This window comes from Cheilinus undulatus, linkage group 7 (assembly GCF_018320785.1).
Source record: "Cheilinus undulatus linkage group 7, ASM1832078v1, whole genome shotgun sequence".
Lineage (NCBI taxonomy): Eukaryota > Metazoa > Chordata > Actinopteri > Labriformes > Labridae > Cheilinus > Cheilinus undulatus.
In genome coordinates this window covers 47,314,595-47,330,829 of record NC_054871.1, presented here as the reverse complement: position 1 = coordinate 47,330,829, position 16,235 = coordinate 47,314,595, and the positions used below count along the sequence as shown (strand labels likewise).

At 39.4% G+C, this 16,235-nt stretch overlaps 1 protein-coding gene and 1 non-coding gene across 5 annotated transcripts in view; both read right to left on the bottom strand.

Moving 5' to 3' along the window:
- The window catches only part of cpeb2 (cytoplasmic polyadenylation element binding protein 2), a 51,840-nt gene extending 43,942 nt beyond the window's left edge, over positions 1 to 7,898 (bottom strand). For all 4 annotated transcript variants that reach the window (XM_041790805.1, XM_041790806.1, XM_041790807.1 and 1 more), the window contains exons 1-2: positions 7,116 to 7,898; positions 4,039 to 4,537 (exon numbers count right to left, since the gene is read on the bottom strand). In XM_041790805.1, coding sequence (XP_041646739.1) covers positions 4,039 to 4,537; positions 7,116 to 7,519 — 903 coding nt within the window. In that variant the 5' untranslated portion in view covers positions 7,520 to 7,898. The remainder of the gene's footprint in view (positions 1 to 4,038; positions 4,538 to 7,115) is intronic.
- Positions 394 to 485, bottom strand: trnar-ucu. Its single transcript is given in 2 exon segments — positions 394 to 429; positions 449 to 485. It is a non-coding gene; the product is annotated as a tRNA-Arg (tRNA).
- Positions 7,899 to 16,235: the final 8,337 nt, after the last annotated feature.

The following is a 16,235-nucleotide window of genomic DNA, read 5'->3' as shown; positions in this document are numbered from 1 at the left end:
AACATCTAGAAGTGGGTTCTAGATTGCATTTCTCTGCTGGAAACTGTGGCAACCAGTGAAATTTAATGTGTATCTGTAATGTGAATACAATACAATACAATAACTTTATTTATCCTTTTTTCCTTTTTACCTCTATGTTACCATGGAAACATGTAAAAATGCAAGATGGTGGCCTCTATGGAGGGGACCCTCCCTATGTATGAATTAAAGGTTTATTGAGTTGTTTTTTCAAAATAGCTATTTTTGTATTTAGATGACTAAACACTTATTTAGATAGACCGTCTTAGAAATGTTTTGCTTTATTTTACCAAGTTTGTTCAGCTAAATGCTACTAGGCTAACTATTACACACTGCACCTTTAAGTCTCAGCTAAAAGCCTGTACCTTTTAAGAGCGACTCTGGTGGGACTCGAACCCACAACCTTTGAATCACTTCTCTAGTGCATGCTTAGAAGTCCAATGCGCTATCCATTGCGCCACAGAGCCCAACAATATTTCATTTTCTCATTTATTAAAAGGAGATCATAAGTGGTGTTATGCATGAAACTACAGCTTAATAATTCTGAAATAAATTCAGGCACTTGCAAAGAGAAACTCTAGGAGGCAGAGCAGCTGTGTATGAAGACAGCAGAACCGTGTCGGTGTGGCACAAACAATGTGAGGGGGCTTTTCAAGATGGATTCGCCTGATGACAGATGGGGAGTCTGACCAGTCCATCAACTTTGCAGGGTTAGCTTCCCCAGACCGGAGACGTAACATGTTGAACCAAAATAGTGCACATTTGATTAGTTAAATTTATCAATTATTGGTGAAATAAAATACAGATACCGATAACTCGCCAAATGCCCATTATTGGCCTCAATAATTGGTCAGGCTTATAATTGTCTGACCTCTATACACAAGCAGCAGTTATCCTTCAGAAATCAGTGGAGCCAGTTGGTCAATCAAACTCTCTCCAAAGCAGAAAGGAAAAACACATTTTCCACCAAGAAAAGCTTTCAGTGTTGTAATCTGCTCTTCTTAAGATGAAAAAATGTCAAATTTTGATAAGACTGCTGCTATAATCACCTAACTACCACTATTGTTAACAGACATGTCTTCCTCAGTGACCCCACGTTCGGTCATTCGCTGACTGGGAACAAGCATATCAGCTGAAAGCTTTGTGAGATGGACCGCCTGATGACAGACATGGAATCTGGCTAATCCATCGGCTTTACAAGGTGAAATATTAAAGCATCAAAGGAGAATCGATTTATTGACAGCTGGTGGAAACGCACGCTCACTAGTGGACCTAGTTCATGCCGGCCTTGTGAAACAGCTGGCACAGTTAGCAAGGAGCTAACGGTTTTTCAAATGGCAAAAACATGAGCGATTTTAAAGCTCTACGCAATTTGTGCATATTCTTTGACTTATTTTTAAGCCTTTTTGTTAAGCCTAGTGTGGCACCTGTGGAAAATGGGAAGAGCACCATTGCCAGTTTGGTTTCAATTACAGCATGAACATGCAAGACTGAAAAAACCTTTAACACTGTCTAGGTCTATGAGTCTGACTTATATTTAGAATGGCTTTTGTCATACTAACATGTTTATTTTAAAAGTCCAGTAGGACTAATATGATGACTACTGCATGGCCCCTTGCCCATGCTTATAATCAAGCCTGAAAATCTAAGCAGGAATACTTTTCTACTTTCTTATCTAAAATGTCACATATACCTTTGGTTAATCCATATTCTTCCAACAAGTACAGATATCTCTTATTTCAAGACAAAAAAAAACGCCTGAAATAAGGCCTTAATTGCTTTAAATAAGATAAACATACTCTACTAATTGAATGTCCTGAAATGAGTTCAGGTAGGACTTGTTTTAATTTTTGAAATTCTGATATATTGATATTCATGCTGTAGTTCTCCAAACCACCTCTAGGATTGCTAACTCTCCCATCTAATTAACACTGCCCTCAGCCTGCAAACACAGACATAAAAAAAATCTAATATACACTCATTAAACCTAAAGCCATAACATCCTCACTTCACCAAAATCAGAAGCCTCCATTTAGACAGAAGACCTGACAAACTTTAGCATTCTGACTGACTGAACCACAAGACAGGGATGGTGTGGAGTCATGTGACCCCATCCCACTGCTGCTTCAGGAGAGAACAACAGCGAGATTCACTGTCGCTCCCTTATTCACCCCTCCTCCCATCTTATCCTCAAACGAAGGGATTCTGTCCTCACATGACTAAAGGATTATAAAGAAAAGACTGTTTATTTTTCTAAGATTGAGAAACATCACGCAGAAAAACACTTAACGCTTTACAGGCTGGATGCTATTTGCAGACGCTCCCTGACCTTAAAGCACCCCTGCAGTCATCTTACTTGTAAATGAGAGGTGAATGAAAACCTACCTGATTCAGATGATCTAAAAATAACTGAGCTGTGTTTTGCCTAGAGCCGTCATTTTGCAATCTAACGGAGGGATCAATAAGTGCTGATACCGCCTGTCAGCTTCATGTGATGCAGCCCTGCAGGAACAGCTCACCCAGGAGCGTTTTTAGTAATATGGAGACCCCAGGCAAAGACTAATATGAGGACCTTTTGTAGTCAGCTGAAAGCAATCAAAGCGAGTGGATAACACAATTTGAAGCATCTCTCTCTATATACCAAAGCCAGAAACTATAGGACATACCTGAAACTGAAATATAAATACCCAAATACCAAACAGTGCTAGCTCAGAGGAGCATCATAACTATAACTCAACTCATCTAAACATTTTAACATGTCCCGAGGCCTGCAGCCACTTACCATGGATTTTTATTTACCACATCATAAATAAGGGTCAACTGATTATCAGCCCCGCCTGTTATTGGTGCTGATATTCAATTTAATATACAATTTTCTGTATGTATCTATTTTGCTGCTCACTGATAAAATGTATTTATTAAAAAGTGCACCACTTTGGCTCTGCTGCAATGCATGGCATGATATCTGTATCGGCAGATGTGAACATTTCTGCCAGTATTTTGGCTGTGAATATCAGCTTGTCTTTGCTGATAACATTTGCTGAATATAAATAAATAAAAATCAGAAAAAAATCTAACATTGTGCATGCCTAGCTGCAAGTCATGTGTTCTCTCTGGCTCTGCTTTCCCTCTCCACAGTCTCCCTAATGTCCCGCCCACAAAATTTTAAATGCAAATGCATATTAGTTTCAAATATGGGTCATCAGTCTCATGAACTGTCTCCATTGGTATCAGCTCTGAAAAATCAATATTGGTTAACCCTTAACAGAAATCAACTATTTTATTGCTTCAGTATGTTTACAGGGATCTTCTTAACTCTGATCTGCCCGATATGTAAACCTTACTGTTAGGGCCTGGGGACTTCCCTGGGGCCTCTCTTGTCAATCAGAATCTATTTTGATTTAATGTTTTCACTCGTGGAACCTCATCATTCAGATCAATAATCAAGGTTAAAATAAGGTTAGACAAACTTGGAAAAAATGACAATTACAATATTCCCTTTTTCTGTTATGTGTATTATATGGAAAAATGCATTCCAAGTCGATGAAATGGGATTCTTTTAATCATAATTCAAATATTTTAGACTCAAATTCCACTCCTAATGAAAAATATGTGATGCACAATACTATATTTCAATATTGTGATCACACTATGAAGTGTAATAAATAAATATTAAGAATCCAAAACCAAAAAAACACCTTTTTAACCAATAAATTGTCAACTATTACAGTTGGTAGCTATCTTGAGTTTCAACTACATGCATGAAAAATGGTGTGATAGTGTGTAAAATGTAGACATTGGTTGTTTGCATAAAAATTATCGGTCTTTTTCAATGAGATAAAATCTGTCTTTTGTAATGTGTTTACTGCATAAGCTCATATTGCAATAACAATAAAGTTATTGCAATTTAGATGTTTACCTCATGTTTGATTCACACCTGTGATGCCCCTTGGAGCATGAGGCCCCATGCTGATCCTTTGCCTAATGTGAAAACCACCCATGCCTGCAGCAGCAGCTCACCTGATGTTGGTTGTAGTTGTTCCTCTGCTGCAGGAAGGCTCCCTGCTGAGGGTGCATCTGTGGACTGACCGGGGACCTACGGCTCTGTGGCTGCTGAGGGACGTTGATCTGAGGCGAAAAAGGAGCACTGAAGCCCTGCACGTTAATCCCAGCACACGGATTAGCAGACACCGGGGAGAAACTCTGGAAGAAGGCCGGGTTGATGGAGGAGGGAATACCTGGGTAAAAGCTGTTCTCAGAGTCTGTGTTGGGCAGCTGGTTGATGGTGTTGGCGTGAATGGGATTTATGGGTGTGGGAGGGGGTGAGGAGCTGGTCTGGACGGACCAGGGGGTGCCAAATCCAGGGAGGGACGGAGAGGAAGAGCCGCCTACACTGCTGCTCTGTAGCTCCTGGGTGGGGAGGTTGGGGAAGGCGGCGCCGAGACCTCCGGACAACATGTTGCCGGTGCTGCTGCCATTGCCGTTGATATGGTGGGCGATGGGGGAGTCCATCTGGAGCCTGGGTGGAAAGAGCAAGAGAATATTATACTCAAGTAAAGTTCAGCTACATTAATTATAATTTACTGGAGCAGAGGTATAACTAGTCTTAAAGTCTACAAAAGTAAAAGTAGAAAGTAATTCATTTGAAGTTTAATCAAAATATTCAGAACTGAGTAGTTACTGGGGTTGGGCAACAAGAAATTTTAGACCTAATTTAATTTTTGAGGCTAAATAGGCAAATAGTGATTCATGACATTTCAACATTTTTCCTTCAGGAAATAACAGATGGTTGTCACAGTATGAGGATTATAAACTACGATGTAATCCTTGCAAAAATTAAACCATAATGAAACCTGTTTGATACCAGGCCTACAAAAATTGTATTTCTAGATGCCTAATATTGCACAAGTTTTTGTTTTCTGTTACAAAAATTTGCAAACTCTCCAAAAAACATTGGCAATGTTTCTGTAAAATTCAAGTTTTCAAATTTCTCTTTAGTCTTAATACCATGCATTTCAATATGATACAATTCCCATTATTTCAATGATCTTTGCTGTCAAAAAGCACAGAAACTTAAAATCTCTGAAGCTACATTTTTATCCAAAAGACAGAGGGGAAAGTCTACATTTCAAAAGTTCAGTTCTTGTTGTGGCAAGGGACTCTCTCAAATTCATGGTTCTTTAATGTCATTTTCTGATCAAGAGCATATGGCGCCTTAAACTTCTGCCACTGCCTCGAGGGCTTTTATTTTGAAATTCTGCCTGACATAGGTAAGTTTTGCACAAGAGTACCTTGATGCAGACAAGATGGCCGACATACATCCAATCCATACCGGAAGTCTCAACCGTAAGTCCGTACGTCTAAGGTTAGGCTTAGGCATTAAAACCCAAGTGGTTAGGTTCAGGGTAAGGCAGTGGGGAAGGTGATATATTTGAGATCCAGCACCAAGGGTTTGGCTTAGGTGCCAGAAAGACTGACAAACACTGGCAGCTGAGTCCAACATGAAGAAGAAACTTCCGCTTGCGACTTCCGGCATGGATTGGATGTATAGCGACGCCCATGTCGGCCATCTTGACTGCAGGTTTTGGCCCTCTGGAGCTACGCTAAGCCAGAACAAAGACTGGTAATTATGTTTATATAGAAAAATAAGCTATGCTTTGTATCTTTTAAGCAGTCTATGAACAGATGTGGTTGCAATGATAAAAAATCCAATGTCGCCCTCAACATAAATGGATATCAATAGATACTTTTTTTCTAATTAGATACTATTTAGGGCTGTTTTCCTACAATTCTATACAAAGTCACGTCTAATAATGCCTAACTTACAAAGCATCCAGTGCCTATTAAGATCGTTACTACTGCAGCCACCGGAAGTCAAAAGACAAGGTATGAACCCCGTTTCCATGAAACGCAATGTAAGACCCTCTCAAGTACTTGGCTTATTCCTTCTATATAAATGCACGTTTTATATACCTATATACTATAAAGTGCTTAACAAATTTATAAGACCACCTGTCATATTTGTCTCAAAGACCATCAAGCATCATGAAGTGCTTTAATGTGGACTCTTTCACTTTCAGTGAGCTCTCCACGTTTTACCATTCTGAACAGGAATGAGGAATTTCAAACTGAGTTCACCCAAATTTGAGCCGGCTCACTGGGCTTTTCTGAGAAGTTAGAAATGAATCAAGCATAACAATCAACCACTAAAACTATTTTTTTCTGTTCAGGAATGCAAGTAAATAATTATCATTTGACATATTATTTAAGAAATATTAATGTGCTTTACTATTTTTTCAGTTTCTTTATAAATCAGTAAATTTGAAAATTAATAGATAACAATAATAATTATATTTAAGCATTAAAAATATCATTTGGGTTAAACAGCTTCTACATATTGGTGTATTAACCATTGCAGAGACATAAAAAATGATTTTGGTAATTACCAATGCTGCTAACTTAGGGCAGCTGTGGCATAAACCTTACCTTGGTTAGGGTTAGGGTGGTCTAATACATTTGTTAAGCACTGTATATCATTATATTCTAACACATTTCCATTTTTTATTAACTCAGTCAGAAAAATTTGGATTTCTGACAGCTACTAACTCTGGCTTACTAGATGCTAACAAACTCAGCATTGGTTAGCTAGTTTCTCTGTGCTGAGCACATAATGACAATTTAATAACCGAGCATGTAGATATCTAAACAACCAGAGGCATTTTCATAAACTATATCATGTACTTTGATACGTTATTCAACATTAACATCTCTGATAGCGAGGGGAATGAACGCCAGCTAGCTAAACACCGTTCCAGTAGCGGCTATGGTTTAAACGGTGACCGTGTTAAATGGTGACTTTCAACCCGTGCGTGTCGTAGTGACAGCTGATGACGCAAAGAGTCCTTCCTACTGCCTCTTTGTTGAGTAAATATAATCAAAACGATTATCATATATGTTATACATGGAAAATATTTCAGCATAGGGGGTTATATTCAATCCCTCTAGGTTCGCCCCTGTTTTAAAAAATTAGTCACAAAAGCACAAATACATAAAAAGGCTACCCAGTTATAGTAACGTGAGTAAATGTAGTTAGTTACTTTCCACCGCTGGTCTGGAGCCTGTGTGGGTTTACGGAAGAGGGCGATGGCGACGCAGCATCAGCTTCAGCCTCCTCCGATGGAGAGCCGCGGGGGTCGGCCAGGTGACTGGAGAGTCCCTGGGGTGGGGGCGACTCACAGGGGCTAAACTCAGTGTGCTGACTGGACTGCTGATGTATTTGTCGGCTGTGCTGAAGGTCACAGAAAGGCTGTGGGTTGAATTCGGTGAAGGCAGCCTCCTGGTTCTGCTTATAATCCGGACTGAATGAGCTCAGCTGGCAGCTCTGCCTGTCGCGTTGGCTGGGCTGGTTTCCGGATTTGCTGACCGTGCTGCTGTTGCTGTCCTTTTCGTCGGTTGACGGGGGTAATTGCGTGGTTGTCACCCCCACAGGCTCATCCTGCATGTTTTGCTGATGCGCAGCAGCTGACAGGACGCGGCGACGCTGCTGAAGGGCGAACCAGGGCGAAGGTAACCGGCTGACCGAGGCGTTGAATCCGTCGACTGGATCAAGGAAACCAAATCCTGCTTTTAAATAAAGTCACTACATTGAATTGAAAATATATTGAACCACCGTTTCGTCACGAGTGAGTGAAAAGGCTCCAGGCAGCGGCAGAGAGGAGGGGGTCTGGCCTGTGCGCAGAGACGGCTCGCTCTGCTCCTAATCTCTCTTTTCCTCGGTGATATTTTCATCTATCCGAACACCGAGCTGATATTTCGGCCTTACAGTAGGCTAGCCTGGCCTGTGCGGTCCATTCCTGTCCGACCGTGCTACCCCCTCCTCTGGTTACCGGCTGTGCTGCTGCGGCAGAGGATTAAAGATCCCCGACTGAACCGACGTCACCGCCGCATCACGCCTCTCTGCGCCCGCCTCCTCCAGCCCAGAGCTCGAGCTGCAAAGAGGACCGCATTGTTTACGTCATTTTTTCATTATTCATAAAGTGCAGTAGGCCTACGCTGTGGAGGCCCATTTAAGCCACTTTGAAAGGGAAAAATATGAAAGCCATAAATAATTGGAATAAAAACAGTTAACATATGATGGAGAAAGAAATAGGTTTATAATAATAAGATAAAAAGTCAGACATACGAGTAAGTACGGCATAGTGTTGAATAGAAAGTAGAAATAATGATATGAAAAGTCGAAACTGTGAAATACTAAGTAATAATAAGTCAGAATTTTTTGTTTAAAGGTCAAAATCATGAGATCAAAATATTGTGGGTTGAAAAGTCAAATTTAAGGTGCTTAGTTTCAACTATGTAATAAAAGTCGGAATTTGAAGTTATGTCAAACTAATTTAATCATTACTTAGTTATAAGTTAAATAGTCAAAATTATAAGATAACTAGTGATTGTTCTGAAATTATGATTATGTCACTTAAAGTTAAGATGATAACAACTAGGTCATAATAAAGCATTTTCAGGTCAAAATTAAGAAATAAAAGTTAAAAATTATGACAAGGATAAGATTGAAGGCATAAATGCAAGATAGAATCTCTAAATTATGAAATCAAAGTCATAATTGTAAGATATATTCTCCAAATAATAAGAGTCAAGTAAAACAACTAACAAAGCCCTAATTAAAAGATTTAGAAAAACAATTATAATGCCGAAGTCATAATTATAAGATGCAGAGTCCAAATCAAGAGGTTAAATTCATGATTTTGAGGACATGTTGGGGTTTACCGTGGAGCATAATGCGATAAAAAGTGAAAATGTAAGGTACTTGGTTTCAGTTATGTTATTGAAGTCAGTCAGAATTTTAAGTTATGTCGAACTAATGTAATCATTACTTTTAGTTATGAGTTTAATAGTCAAAATTATGAGATAAGTAGTGATAGTTCTGAAATGTTGAGATCGAAATGTGTAATTATGTAACTTAAAGTTAAGGTAATAAAACTAGGTCATAATAAAGCATTTTCAGGTCAAAATTAAGAGATAAAAGTTAAAAATGTGGAAAAAATCCAAGACAACAAGTCATTATCATGAGACACAAAATCAGAGTATTTGATCGAAGGCATAAATGCAAGATTGAATCTGGATTAAAAAACCAAAAAATTATAATGTTGAAATTATAATTATAAGATGTAAAGTCCAAATCAAGAGATTAAGGCAGGGATGCACAAAATTTGATTTTTGCCAATATCCAATATGCCGATATTTACAGATTGATTTTAGCCGATACCGATATTTATATATGTTTTAATATATAACCAAAAATTCAGTCCTTTGAACGCAATTTTAGGTTTGAGGATGAAAAAAGAAACAAACTTTTGTTTATTAAAACACACTTGAAGTTAAAAGAATGAGAATGAATAAAGAAAAAGATCTCAACTTCTTTAGATCCATTGGTCCAGCCTCAAAATTTTGATATCCGCTGATACCGATATTTTGCTTTTTCTGCTAATATCTGCTGATAACATAATCTGGCTGATAATATTGTGCATCCCTGGATTAAAGTAATGATTATGACAACATGTTAGTGTTTACTGTGGAACACAGTGCAAAAAAAGTGAAAGTATAAGAAAGAAGTTAAAAAAAAGTGAAAACTGCTAAAATTCATCCATTCATAATTCATTCATATTTATGACCTACTGTCTTATAACATAGAATATTTGTCTCATAATTTGGACTGTTGTTCTTATAACGCTGAGTTTCTTCTCAAATAATGAACTTATAATATGAAAAGAAAATAGTTTTAGGTCAGAATTTTGACCTTTTGTCTCACGCTTTACATTTCCTATCTCATTATAGTAGCTTTTTGTTTCATATCTCTGACTTTTTATCTCATAATTTTGAGCTAATACTTAGATTTTTACTTTGATGCTGAGCTTCCTGTTCTTCCTCCTCCTGTTTTTTTTACTGGCTCTAAAGGGCTTCCATACATGTAGCCTCCTCACAGAGTGCCAGGAAGAAGCCTATATCAAACCGGGTGGGTCTAATAACAGAGAAGTAGACCATTAGTAATCCTTCAGAGGGTCTGTTTCTCTGTAATGACTTGGTAATGATCCTGGAGTTACCCCTGTATCATTGGCAGAGCTGATCTTAGATAAAAGCTTGTTATCTTATTGTCAGCTTTACATTGTAATAATTTCATGTATAGCAAACAAATGTCATTTTAATAGCATCATAAACATGCAGAAAGGCTTGTATAACTCAAGAGATGAGTACTTTCACAAACACAACAATAAATGAGATGTAAGAGCAAACCAAGGAGAATAATGCAGTCTGGGACAAAGTGTTTCCATTAAACTTTAACACACCCAGACTTCAGTTTGTGGAACAGTTTGTTTCCTCTGCTCTGAATCAGTATTCAGTCCACAACCATTGTTTGTGCGTCTGCGCCAGCGTCATTTTACGCACGGACGCCAGCAGCTAAATATAGTTTTCTATGTCAGCGCGTGTCAGGGGAGATGAATCTTCATCGCCTGTTCTGAACTCAAAGCTGACAAGCAACCCCGGCCATATGATCTGCCTCATAAATGCCCCCCATGAGCAGCACTAATACATGGCTGCTGGCAAATTATAGTTTATGGAAAGAAGTGTATGTTTGTGGATGTTCTGAAGACGTCACTGTGTGACTGAGCTCTTTTCTGTTTGAAGACATGAAGTGAAAGAACAAAAGCTGTGAAGGCCGCACAAATACTTTAATATCTCTCTTTCACAGAGAACAAGTCTCTGCTGGGATTTAACAAGATGAAACGCTTTAGTTTCACTTCTTTTTTTCAGGAAAGGCCAGTTAAAGCTGCAGTTATAGACTGAGTAACTTTGTGTATAAGGTACATAAAAACTGGCATAGATATTAGATAACAAATGAGTAGTACTATATGACTGCTCAACAGATGCCCATTACTAAAGCAGGTTAAAATTCTATATAGTTAGTCTGGAATTAGTGAGAACCTAAGTGCTCATTTTCAATAAACATAATGCAGTCCTGTGTTTTCAGTGCCCAGCAACCCAAATGCAATAATGTCCTCAGTGTCAGCTGTTCTTTGTTACAACATTCATGGCTATCTTAGTTGAAAACAATTCAACTTTTGGAATAGTGAAATGCTTGTCAGTACCACTTATCCCACACTGACCAATCAAAATCAAGAAGAGGCAGGGCTTCTGGCATCAGCTTTGTCAACAGCAGAGCCCTCGGTCATGCTGGTTAACATGCTGGTGGAGGATCTGACTCGACTTGTTGAGGGTGTAGTTTCCAGGTCTACAGGTGCTGTAAATGCCAGGACAGGATTTCTGTACATTTCTTTTTTTAAGATATATAATTTTTGGGCTTTTTATGCCTTTATATAGAGAGAAGGACAGTGGATAGAGTTGGAAACAGGGATGAAAGAATTGGGGAAAGACATGTAGGAAAGGAGCCACAAGCCAGATTTGAGCCTGAGCCACCTGCTAACATGGAGTGCGACCTAACCACGAGGCCATCTGCTCTCGTTCTGGACATTATTGTGTCCTGCTTATTTTTATCTGAAGAAAGTAATATATTAAGCGTGTGAATGTATTCATAAACAACTTCACAGCCATTTATGAGAGAACCCAAAGTTAACTTTCTTAACCTAGCAACAATAAAAGTTGGTGCTGCCAGCCCAACAAAACAGCTGTCAGTGACACAGGCCCTAACTGATTACTACAATGGTTCATTGTACTGGGTTACTCAGTACTGAGTCATTGATTCTTGATTGCCTCTTCATCATGTGCACCCTACTGAAAGTGAAATTACAAACTGAGTAGTTGGTCACCTAATCTCATCTTTCTCTGGTCAGCATCCCCCGCTCCCTGTTGTAGTCTTACCCTCATTGCCCTGAGCACAAAAATACCCCTGACATCAAGCAGTTTAATGTTGCTTTTGGATCAGCGCCGCTAAAGTTAATGTTAATTTTTTCCCCACTGACCAATCAAATCAAAAAGTAGTGGTGGTAGTTTATTCAAACAGCATTAAAAATCACTCCCCATAAGCTGCCCTTTCTAGTAACAAATAAGTTACACTGAGGAATCAACCCAGTGACAATGGGAAGGCTGAAGCTTAAGCTCACTATACCTACTGTTTATACAAAGAAAATACACACTTACAGTCAACTCCTTAAGGGTAAAAATAGACCATAACAATAAAGTTTCATACATTTCATACAGGAAAGGAAAACACAATACAAAGCAGTCTAAAGTTCCAAGACATTTCCTTCCAACAATTTGGGCAGTGGTTCTCAACTGGTCTAGCTTCAGGACCCCCCATCATAACCTTGCAAAGTAGACGGATTGTCCCAATTCCATCTTTGTCATCAGGCAAATCCATCTTCAGTATCTATCTTCCAGCTCCAGTCTGGAATGACTGTGCCAGGTCTGAAAACACACCTGACCAATCAGCATCATTTGAGGAGAACAAGGCGGTAGCTACAGGTGGGGTTAAGTTCTGTTGAGCCCGGCAGCAATGGCTGCTGCTGGTGTAGCGGTTAGCTCGGATGTAGTAATAGTATAGCGCAAGTTTATCAGAACCGGATAACATTTCTATATTAAATAAAGGAGCAAAGAAAAACCCTAAAAGCTTTTTATAACACTCTTTTTCTGACCTGCTGCAATACTTAATGGCAGTGTTTGGTTGAACTGTGAGCTGGTACAATGGCTGCTGGTATAGCGATTAGCTATGATGTAGCTATAATATAGTTGCAATTTTATCAGAATTGGGCCTCACTTTTGTATTAAAACAAGAGCAAAGAGCCAGACCGAAAGCTTTTCATGGTGGAGAAGATGTTTTTGCACTTCTCCTGACCTTCTCCTGGCCTCGGCATGAGTTTTATTCACCAACAAGCTTGACTGTTTGCAAACTACTGGGGCTTTCCATCACAGGAAGTGGCTTAGCTCAACTTGGTTCTCCTCGGCAAGGGATCCCAGCGCTGCAGGGGATTTTCTTTTCCACCACAACCAAGCTATCCCTCTGAGTGCATCTAGAGCTGATGCTGCAGTGTTTTGAGCCCACCTTGATCTCATCCACAGTCTGATCTCTACACTGTCTGATCTGATCGGCTTTATATTATTTTGAAGCAAAAATCAAACTGTAGACTGATAGCATCCCACCCCACTCTTTTCCTACTCTCTCTCCGCCACCACCCTGTGAACCGCTTTGACGTCAGCGCGGCGCTTGTAGGTGGAGCTGGCTCCCTTTGGCCCTACTCCTGAGCAGGACCATTCTCGGCTTGGCATGGCCGAGCTGGTGATGGAAAAGTGAATCTGCACGGCTTGGCTTGTCTTGGCGTGGCCAAAAGTCATAGTGGAAAAACCCCACAAGACCTGCCTGTCTGCAGAGCTCAGGTTACTCAGATCAGGAGCTGTGCACACCTACTACCTCATTTTGTGTTGCCGCTCTGATTGGCCCTTAAAAAATGTGACAGGCCGCTTGTCCAATCACCTCAGGAGAACTTTTTGAGAGGCCCTACTCAATTTGGTTCTTTGTTCATCTTTTAACAAAGAAATTTGGTCCAGTTTAGACAAAAACTGCTACTGTACTATAGCTACATCTGAGCTAATTGCTACATCAGTGGAGGCCATTGCTTTTGGCTCCCAGAGCATCAAACCCCACCCAAAGCTATGGACTTGTTCTCATATTTGTTTCCAGACCTGGAAGAATTGTTTTTAAGATTGGAGCTTTGCTCAGTGAATCTTTCTGATGACAGACATGCTATTTGTTACCCAAATTAGCAGTAAGTTACTCATTAGTCACAGTTTAACTGGCAGTGAAGTTCCCCATTTGTGACCTGGTAATTATTAGGGATGCACGATATTATCAGTCTAGTTTCAGTATCGGCAGATATCCCAATTTCTGCAGATGTTTACATCTAATATTTTGCCTGTGTATTTCAGCACACATCAACTGTAAATTTTGTCTATGTGTTATAATAAATCAGTGGAGTTGCTGCTTGCCTAATCACGACTCTGCCGTGCCCAAAAGTACTGCCCCTCGTCGCTGATTGGTCCTGTCACTTTCTAACCGGGCCCAAACGGTTCAGACAGGAGCTTTGCAAGATGGATTTGCCAGTGAGAAACAAGGTAACAGGTGTATCCATCTGCTTTGCAAGTAGGGCTGAACGATTATGGAAAATAATCTACTTGTGTTTTTTCCCCAGTATTGCAATTGATGTGCAATTTTTTCTTAAATTCCTTATATTGTTTTTTTTTTTTTTACCAACAAACACAAGCAATGACTCATTTTGTGTTATAACCAACACAATATTAGATAAAAGTGGAGCTGAACATTTTTGAAAAATATCTAATTGTGACAATTTTGACTCTTATTGCAACTTGGATAGAAATTGATGTACTAAAGGGCCATAATTTTTTAAAATCTTGTTTTCATATTTAGTAAGAAAATCATACAAAAAAGTAGGATTTTTGTTGACTATTCTGAAAAACTGCCTGTAAATGTTTGCATGATTTGCATGATCTCAAACCTTAAAGTGTGTCCAAAAGGACTGAAATACTTTGCCTGAAAAGCATATTTAGATATCGGTATCGGCTAAAATAATCTCTAAATGTTGGCTCATTGGAAACCGGCAAAAATCTAATATCATGCATCCCTAGTAATTAAGCTGTTATATGTACCTTATGGTTAAGTGTTTCCCTTTGATGCAAGAGAACTTGTACATAATCAGAGGTCATTTCTCTAGATTGAAGCTCAGCCATTCTCCACTGTTCCTACATAAAAACGTCTGAAAATGTTTTCCTTTAATGTGTTGTGTTCCTATTTCCCGTTGAGATAGTGTGGAGTCAAGAGAGCTGCAATGATGACAAAAAGATTGTGAAAGTAAATGGGAAAGTAAAAGAATCAAACTGCCATCGTCGTTTGTATTTGGTGCAATTAAAATTACATTTGTTATAATAGAAACTGATAATTTCCAGGATGTGAGCAGAATAAATCACCACACACAGTTTCTGTGAGTGAATGTGCCTTCTAATGAGGAAGACAGATACCAGAGTAGCTCTGCAATGTGCATGATCAACCTACCATCTGCTCTCCACTAATGATGACGGCTTATCTCAGCACTAACTGCTCACAGCTTTCCGCCCTTCATTGTCACCTAAACAATGCTTTTATTTTGAATCATCGCACCTGATTACAGACCCAAAGGCACCTATACAACCTCACCTTTAAATCAGATGATATTTTTAGACTGAAGGTTAGAGAGTTTGTTGTTGTGACCGCCGGGAGTCTGCTAAGTATGTACAGGAAGGTTTTGGATTGCTTACATAATCATTGTTTTATTCATGAGGGTGACAAAATTTGTCAAAGTTGTTTTGAAATGTTGGTTTTGAACAGGTAAGAAAGGGACAGCCAAGCAAAACCAAGCACATGTAGGGATTTAGTTTACACATCTGAAAAGGGAGTGGAAAGAAGTATAACCTTATCAATCACCCCTTTTCCATAAGTGAGAAATAGCTGATCATTTAGCTTCTGTATTGATACAAACCTAGACAAAAATGGTTATTTCTTTGAATATTTCTCATATATATTATATAAAAAATAATAATCATTTCTTACAACAACATATAAGTTAACTAAGATTTAATGATTTTATATAATTCTTAAAAACCATAAAATCCACCTCTGATTTTTATCAAAAACAACCACTTATCTGTTTGTCCCCAGTTAGATTCTCATGGTTTTAACTTGACACAAACCTTGTGGATGACATTAATTTGTCTTCAGTCTGTGACATCTTGATTTACTTATCATTTGAGCTGTTGTGGAAAGTAAGAAGACACCCCCTCCCCTCAGAAATTCCCCGTCATAAGGTCCCAGATGGGACCGTCCCACCACCAGCGAGGGGCAGGTGTGGTGGCTGGGGACAGTGCTGCAGAGCACCAGTGATTAGCCAGCCCCGGTGAGTGCTGGAGGGAGTTAAATGGGGCAGGCTGCCAGCTGCTGGTGTCTGATGATGATGATGATGAGGGGCTGGGGGAAGGGGTCACTGAGTGGAGGCGGGGGTGGCGTTAAGAGGAGATGGGGAGGGGGGTCTGTTCTGTGACTCCCAGCTGCCCTGTCACATACAGAAGGTTACACATCAATGCAAAAGTCCAGTGTGTGAAAAATGATCCACATTTGCCTTAAAATTTCCCTCTGTGCATGTAAACTG